This window comes from Apium graveolens, chromosome 3, assembly GCF_009905375.1.
Source record: "Apium graveolens cultivar Ventura chromosome 3, ASM990537v1, whole genome shotgun sequence".
NCBI lineage: Eukaryota > Viridiplantae > Streptophyta > Magnoliopsida > Apiales > Apiaceae > Apium > Apium graveolens.
In genome coordinates, this window is record NC_133649.1 from 43,212,192 (window position 1) to 43,221,347 (window position 9,156).

The following is a 9,156-nucleotide window of genomic DNA, read 5'->3' on the forward strand; positions in this document are numbered from 1 at the left end:
TATCCTTATAATCAATCGTCATTCCTCTTGTACGTCTAAAACTATTCTACCCATTCGCTTTACGACTTTATGTAAAATAAGTGTATATATATCTTATATATACTTCACGTACAAATACCAATCCAAACACGTATACGAGTAATACCTAGCAGATAACATGTAGACACTTCAGTCATACACGAACACGCTCCGAAGATATTTAAGACAAACATTTATCTTGATAAAACAGTGTTAAGTATAGAAAACAATATTTGAATTCCTTCTGAGCAAATATTTGTTAAGCGAAAATAAGTATAAGAGAGTTTTAATTTTTAAAAATTAATATAAAAATAATAACTCAATTTAATCGAAGTCAATTAGTATTTAATTAAATCCTTTATCTATAAAATTAGTCGATTAACTCTCTTTAACCGATTAGTTAAATCAAATAAGAATTATCAGAATAAAATTTAACACCAATTAAGTCAAGTTAGTTTGAGTAGATAAAGTTATTTTTCAAACATAATTAATTAGAAGTGATAAATGAATAAAATACAGAAATGCGCTTCTTGCTATATTTTAAAATCATTATATTATATAATTTTAGAAAATTGGGTAGCACTTTCTCTATTTTATTAGCTCCCCGACAATCTCAAGTCGACACAAACAACAAACACCAACAACAAACATCTACCTTTTACCGATTAACTCATATCAAAATTCTTATACTCTAAACTTGAATTTATTTATTTGTTTCCAAGTGACACAAGTAATATCATCATATACTTGTCTTATAATATTTCAAATCCCATAACCATTACCAATATCACATTATCCACCTTAATTGATTAAATTCAACCAACATGTCCAATTTCAAATAAGCAACTCCAAAAATAAATCACCAAGCACTTAACGAACTCAAAATATACAATTTGATTCCAATTCCCACGGAACCTTTTATTCACAAAATTCAAGTTACGATTTCTGAAAACCGAATTTAACATCAACGCTCCTATTATACAATTAGGAAACATATAATCAACAAATACTCATCAATTTCATCGCATAATAAAAATGAAAATTTCTAAAACTTGCATGTAATTAAATAAACCGAATATTTTTAAGACTATATGACTCAGTTTTCATATCACCGTCCACCGCCGGACCGCCGGAGCTCAACGCCGGCGGCGGCAAAACTCTGGTGGTACCCAAACAATGGGTTTCCAACCGAAACTTCACCGATTTATATTCGTAATCACAATAGAAACTTGATTTCATCACAAATCGAAGTAAAATCGAAAGATCCGAGCACCACCCAAATTGGATCTTGTAAATTGGAAATATACATACATCCATGCATATATACACGCAAGAATTGAGTAGAAGGAAACATAATAGGACTCAAATCGAGTCTATAATCAAAGAAATCAAACAAACACGTGGGTACCGAGAGAGAAATTGAGAGAGGCAAGGGAGAGAGTTATGGATTTAAGAGATCAGGATTGAAATGAGAAGAGAATGAGTTGGGTCTGATGTACATAGACCCGGGTAGTTTGGTAATCTTCTTATTAAAACATGTTTTGATTAGTTTATTCTTTATTACAAAATTCATAAAATTTGTGTTTATAAAAGTAAATAATCGGGGGAAATAATAGATGGGAAGAGATGAAATTTTATTTTTAAAATGTAGAGAATTAAATTTCCTTTCTTCTCATATTTTTAAAATAATTTTTGAGCGTATAGATTATTTTATACGAATTTTACAAGTTAACGCTCAAAAATAAAAATAATGATTATAAAACCATTTAAAAATACCAAATCACAAAAAATATATTCAACTACCATTTTTATAAAATCTATAAAGATATTATAGAGATAATACAACAAATCTCATGATCTTATCTCATCCCAATTATTTTATAAAAAAATTTAAAAACTCATATACTCATATTTTCACATAATAAAATATTTAAAATCCTTTAAAAATACATCTGCCACATAGTTCAACACGTACAAGTCACATATCACGTAATCACACATTTCTCAATTGAAACTTAATGCTTTCACTTAATTTTCATATCAAATCTTAAAAATTATAACTTTTCCATTTTCGTTATATATACAAAAATACGATATTTTTTATCGGTCACATCTTTACTTTATTCACTTAATCGTATCAACATATACGAGTCTTTTAATCATGTATTTGCATATATACCCGTAAAAATCACAACTCCCTCATTTCTATTTTAATTCTCATAAATTGTCATTTTACAATTTTTTGATCGCTAACTCAAATAACACATAGTAGCTTATCATAAACAGTGTTACAGATTTCGAAAATCGGAACTATTCGGTTGAGATACCGATTTACGATTTATCGGACGATTTTTAAAAAATCGGATGATTAATCGGCGATTTATCGGAAATCGGTCAAATCGGACAAATATTTTTGACCGATTTTTGAGCGATTTATCGGCGATTTTTGAAAAATCGGCCGATTTCTATAACAGACATCATAAGTGAATATAAAATATATATTTTTATTATCTCATTTCACACAAAATCACATATTTTATATAATATTTGAAAAATACAAATCGTGAAATGGCTGGATATTACAACAGTCCTGTAAATTTGTTTCTACTCCCTTTTCTACTGGTATTCATCTTAGCATCAAAGATGGGCCATCTCTGGTTGATCCCGAGCCACATAGGACGATCATTGGGTAGCTTTTATACTTGAACATGACTCGCCCTGATATTTCTGATGCAGGGCAACAATTAAGTCAATTCTTGCAGTCTCCTGCTCATTCACATTTTCAGGGTGCTATGCATGTTCTCCAGTATCTTAAAGGCACCCTTAATATTGGATTTTTTTATCATTCTCAATCTGATTTGGTTCTTAAGGGCTATTGTGATGCAGACTTGAGTTCTTGTACTTTTTCAGCAAAATCTCTTTTAGGTAATGTCATGTTTTTAGGCAATCCTTTGATTTCCTGAAAAATTAAAAAGCAGAAGACTACAGCAAAGAGCACTTGTGAAGCTGAATATCATAGTATGAGCTATGCTACAACTGAATTTATTTGGCTTCAGGGCTTACTGGCTGATCTTTGTGTCACTGTTTCATTGCCTGTTCAACTGTTTTGTGATAACACTGCAGCCTCAATACATTGCTGAGAATCAAGTTTTTCAGGAACGGACTAAACATCTTTGTGTTGATTGTCATTTCTGTTAGAAAATGGAGTTATTAAGTTCATAATTTTATTATGTTCTTGTTGTTAATTCCATAATCTAATGATTGGAAGTTGGTTCTAGATATCGGGACTTAAACTTTCATGTATGGGTTTAAGAATTTTCTTAATGAAATCCATAAGAGAAATGAAGTTGAAGTTAGTAGCTTGGAAAAGCTTGTTTTGAGAATGTGTTTGTCCCACATAGAAAGAAATAAAAGGGGTGTTGGCTTTATATAGTATAACACACATGGGTAGTGCATAACTACTAAGGTGTGTTATGGTGCGTGGTGTTCTCACGAGCCCACGCGCGCGCCGCCGCCGCCGCCCCGCCTCGGCACGTCACGGGACGGGACGGGGGCGATTTGGGCGAATGTCTCGGCGTCTCGCGTACGCGAGGCGACCTGGGCGGGGAATTTTATTTCGTATCGATTTAATATAATATTTTAATTAGAATTTATTTATCAGTTGAGCTGGGTTGTGTCTGTTGGGCTCAATTGGACTGGGTCGGATTGCATAATTGGGCTAAGTCAGATACAATGAACCTGGACTTGTAACTGATGATATATATATTCAGAAATTAAAGTATATATATATAAAACGGATGGTTTAATGTGTGGATTAATATATATCAGCTGTTACATTATAATAAATCAGCTGTTACGATTTATTTTAAATGTGCAGTTTAAATTCATATATTAAATTTGGGGTGGTCAGTTACACTTAGCCTCTAGTATAAATAAAGGACTAAGCTGCTGAGTTTCACACACCACACCCTACATTCTCTTCTCCTCTTCCTCTCTGCTCTCTCTCCCAAACACAAGTCAGTCAGCAGTTGGTTTTCCGGCGAGTGAGGAGCTAGTCGTGGTTGAGCTTCGAAGGTGCTGTAATTCAAAGCTAGTCGTGGTTGAGCTTCGAAGGTGCTGTAATTCAAAGCTCTGAGCTGTTTTATCCTGGAGGAGGTGTTGCAAGCATTCCCAGTGCAGCAGGTGGGGGCAATAATCTCTTCAAGAGCAGTCAGGTCTTCGTATAGACCTGACGACTCAGCTGTTCTTGTAATTTTCTTGTTGTACATGTTTTTGCCTCAAGCTATGGCTACTGGTACAACTTCTTTCCTTCCTCTAGTTTTACAGTCACTGACATGCATGTATTTTACCTTCACGTTTTGTTTCAACTTGCTTGGCCTTGGCTTGTTTAATATGATATATAACTGCCTCTGTGTTGCTATAATAATCAGTATTTCCAACAATTTCATTAGAGACTGGATTGATACTCGTTTTCTTCAGTTGGTTTGTGTTCAGTCGTCTTTACAACTTGCTGATTTGTTTGCAAAAGCTCTTGGTGCTTCTCAGTTTCATTTCCTGTCTTCCAAGCTTGTTCTTGTTCCGATTCATCCAAGTCCAGCTTGAAGGGGTATAGGAGTTGGTAGTTAGAAGGGTATTTTAATATTTTCACTGTTTAGTTAGTTTGAGCGGGAAAGGTTGTTAGCTTTCTCTTTATATATTTGTGTTCAGCTCTCATTAGAGAGAGTTATTTTCTGTAAATACATTTTTCAGTTTTGTTTGAATGAAAGAAGAGTGATTGCTCCAAATATGTTTATCTTCTCAAATTCAAAACTGCAGAGCAAGAATAATGGACTTCAACAGTGTGCAAGAATGATGTTCTTCAACCATATTTTCAACTACCAGTAATATAAATGAGCATACATGCTGCAAAACCGACTCGAAATCGGGTATCTCCGACTCCAGGTCTAGCAGCAACTGCAAATGTTACAATAAAATTCAAGGTGTGGACGAGGACAGTGATTGAATGGCTAGGTAGTTATCATCAATGGCACCTTGGTGCGGTGGTTGGTGATTTGTCAGTTGCTGTTATCATCTGCCTGACCACTTCTTTACATGTACCACAGCTTTCTCTGCCTGCAGGTTAACATAGATCATTCAGTGCAAATTTTACAGTTTTTTCTTACATAATTGTAAAAATCAAAGGGAATACAGGAAAACCTGTTGTGTGTTAAAATTGATTAAAAGTGAGTGTGACAAATTGGTAGGGACTAAGGTAATGAGAACGCAACTATATGTTCTCAGGGTTATTATTAATCTTGACTAACAATCACATGGCTTGTATTTATATATGTCTCACCTCTTTTTCCCAGTCACATCGAATGGTAATGAGAGCTAAAATCAAAGTCTGAATGAAAGTACCGCCGAATATCATTCCTGCCCAGATACCCTGTAAAAGATCACACGTACTTATATATTCACAAGTGCACGGACCTACTAAGATACGTATGTAATTTTAGGTTGGTTCGCGTTGGAGAGGGACTCTACGTATAATAGTTCATAAGACATACCATAACTCCTTGATCAAAAACCCATCCCATTGCGATTCCGAGAGGAAGTCCGATGAGATAATAGCAACCTAAATTTATATATGCCACATAAGATTGCCATCCAGATCCGACAGCAACCCCTACACCACATAATCACACTAATTATTAGAACATTTGGATGTCATCACCTGGGCAGAGTACAAACTCCTCTCTTTTGTAACAAATATTCTGAAAAATTAGGTATATATGTACCGGAAAGAATTGGCTGAACACTGTTGAGGAGGATGGTAAATGCTAAGAGAATGGAGAGTTTGTTAACAGCTTCAAGTACTTCTTGGCTAGATGAGAAAATTAAGGCTAGTTCATTATGGAAGATCATAATAAGTAACCAGAACATGAGACCGATTAGTGTTGATGTTGAAACTGCGACAATGGTAGCAAATTTGGCTCCTTTTCCATTGCCTGCTCCCAACTCATTAGAAACTCGTACTCTGTCAATCATAACAACCATGATAAATGTTCACCCTCGCGCATATTGATACATTAATAACATAATAAAAGTGCAGGTCCATATCCTATTATTTGGTCCATAAGTAGCTTCATCTTTAAAAAGAATGAAGAAGATTTAAACAGGAGCTGATAAGAAAAATAAATACTTGTATGTAATTATTGCTCACCAACTCGCCTGCAATGATCTGTGGCTTTCATAACTGTGCTAGGAAAAGTTGTATTTGGTTTGTGACAAAGATGGTAATTTAGGTTGATTGCCAATTCTCAATTTTTATGTAATTACTTGGTCAATATAAGAGAGCTCGTAAACTGTATACAACACCTATTTTGTAGTAGTGAAATGAAATTTGATTTCTTACCCTGTTGCTGCAAAGAAAGCGAGAGGTATCATCAACTCCCATCCATTGATTGACATACTGCGTTCCAGGAAATAGCAGTTTACTCAATAATTCTCACTCTGATAATGACATATTAACACACACTAATCATTGAAAAAACTCTGCAGTTTTAGTTTTCCGACACGTACAAAACTAACAGATACTAGTATAGTATTATCATGTTGAGCTAGAATTAGCGGAGAAAGGGAGAACCACAGAACGTAAGAAACAAATAATTTTGCATTCTTCTTTTGTGCAGAGTGTAAATTTTGTTACGCAGAATCATAGGTTTTAATGGTATCGAAGCCTTGTTTGTTAGTTACAGAATATGAACTATATATGTGTATTAACCAAACTTATGTCTGTTTAGCTACAGTGCGTTTGGTTGATATCTTAGTTTCAAGTTTTAAGCATAATTAGTGCAGACACCTCTTATGGTAGTAATAATTAACTAAAAATTGCAAATGAAATTTGTACTTTTCGATTGTCCAAAGAAGCAGGTGAACTTAAATTTAAAACAAAACGGCCACTCGAGTAATTTAATAAAAAGAAAGAAAGAAAGAAAGAAAGAAAGAAAGAAAGAAAGAAAGAAAGAAAGAAAGAAAGAAAGAAAGAAAGAAACGTGCAGTATTTTATATGTGGATAGAACGCATATTTAGAAACAAAAAGTAATTTCATATATGAATGAGATAACAAGTACTGACCAAATTGACAAAGCATCAACTGCAATCTTTGCATTCTTTAAGTTTCCTGTCATCACTATTAGTATTCTGTAGTACCAATTTTCCAAGCTGTGTCATAAGACAAAGAAAACAAAATCTTGTCAGATTAAATTAAACAACATGCGAATCAAATCTTAGTAAGTTAACGACACCGTCTTACTTAAAAATGTCTACACAGGCGTGTTAGAGGAAGACCCTTTTCAGGATCTTAAATTAGTACTAATTTAAGATCCAGGAAAGGGTTTTCCTCGAACAAGACGTATATAGGCCGATATAGGCACCGATCGAGCATTTTGTTTGAACGAACACAAGAAAAACATGTAAAGAGTTTTAGGTACCAAAGCATGACGCCGGAAGAAGCAGAGAGTTTAAGGAATTCCCAAAGACCAGCAAATGCTTCTACGGAGAATCCATTCCAGGAAAGAGGGCAGCCACCACAGCTAGTATATATATAGAGAACGATAGGAATAATACCCCAAGATATATTCATACTAAGAGCAGTTCCAATTACTCCAAGTTGAAATTTATAAACAATCAACCATGTCAAAAGCACGTGCAATATTAGAGCTCCAAGAGACACCCAAGCTATGACTATGTTCTTCAGCTGGCTCTGCAAAAATCTTTGCAATGGAAACTGGAAAACAAAGCTGAAGTGCAGAGGAATTAAACACAGAGACACAACTCCGCATAGCTCCGCGACATCATCAGGTTGCCCCAGTAGTTTCAGAAGTGGAGCCGCTAAGAAGAACACAGGCAGTAGTAGTAGAGAAACAACGAACAGAACTATAAAAGAACGTTGCAGATATATTCCCAGCATTCGATAATCTTTGGCTCCGTATGCTTGGCCACATAGAGTCTCTAAAGCACTTGCCATGCCCAACTGATCAAACACAAAAATAAAAAACAGTCACAAATTTATTGCAACATGATTGAAAACACTCATTTAGCAAAAAAAAACACTCTCTATTTAAAAAAAACTAGTTAGAACTCGAAACTGTAAATTACGATAATGATTTGTAGTACTGTGACGATGATTTATAATATTATAACAAGACTAATCACGCGTAAAATTTCGCGTTACCATGAGGCCAAAGTCGAAACCAAGAATAACATTGGTAGAAATAGAGATAGCAGCAAGCTCAAGATCACCAAGATGCCCTGCAAAGGCCTGGGTGATGACAAACATGGAGAAGCTAGCTATGCGGCTAAAGATAGCTGGACCAGCTACGCGCCATAGCTTCTTTGATTCGATCCAAACCTTTTCTTGTATTTTTATTTCATCTTCATCCTTGTAACCACTTTCTACTATATCTTTGGTGGATGCATAATCTAAAAGTGGTATTTTTGCTTCCTCCACTCTGCCATTAGTAGACATTTTTATGAATTTAGGAAGCTCTGTGGTCTCTCTGTGTCTGAAATTTGCTGGACTACGAATCTACCTTCAGAGCAGGGCAAAGAGAGACAAGAGAAATGTTGAGGCCAGCGAATAACTATATATAAATTTGTGTGCGCTTGGCTTGTCCAGGTGCATTATTTTATTTTTCTGTTTTTTATTTCGCTCTTTAAAGGGATCTCCAGCTGTATTATTTACTCCCGACATATAAGACAAAAAAGTGTAAAAAAATGGGGGTTAGGGAAGTAGTAAAGATGAATAAAACAAGATATTAAAATAAATAAAAAGGATGCCCCAGAAACCCTAAAATCCTAACATTCTCTTAACTTTGAAACAGCCTCCCTATTATCTTTGGACTTCCATCGACTTTCGCTTGTGGAAAGCCTGATCTCTCCTTTTTTTTATTATTATTAGTTCATCTCTTGTTAATTTTCAATAATTTTTCAATTTATTTGGGTGTGAAAGTTTAGTTTTATTTGATTTGTTTGCAGTTCATCATGTCCGAAATTACAGATCTGCAGAATTTTTATGATGTTGATTCAGTAATAAAGGTTTTTACGGTGATACATTTTGTGATCGATTACTCAAAAGAACAATTGGAGGATTACGTA

General features: G+C 34.6%; 1 protein-coding gene across 1 annotated transcript; it reads right to left on the minus strand.

Annotated features, from left to right (window-relative positions):
* Positions 1 to 4,859: 4,859 nt before the first annotated feature.
* Positions 4,860 to 8,643, minus strand: LOC141712204 (protein DETOXIFICATION 27-like). The gene is given in 8 exon segments (XM_074515046.1): positions 4,860 to 5,130; positions 5,354 to 5,443; positions 5,565 to 5,683; positions 5,796 to 6,034; positions 6,413 to 6,469; positions 7,135 to 7,221; positions 7,491 to 8,032; positions 8,234 to 8,643. Coding segments are annotated over 8 exon segments (1,566 nt in total). The 5' UTR covers positions 8,528 to 8,643; the 3' UTR covers positions 4,860 to 4,992.
* Between the last annotated feature and the right edge of the window lie 513 nt (positions 8,644 to 9,156).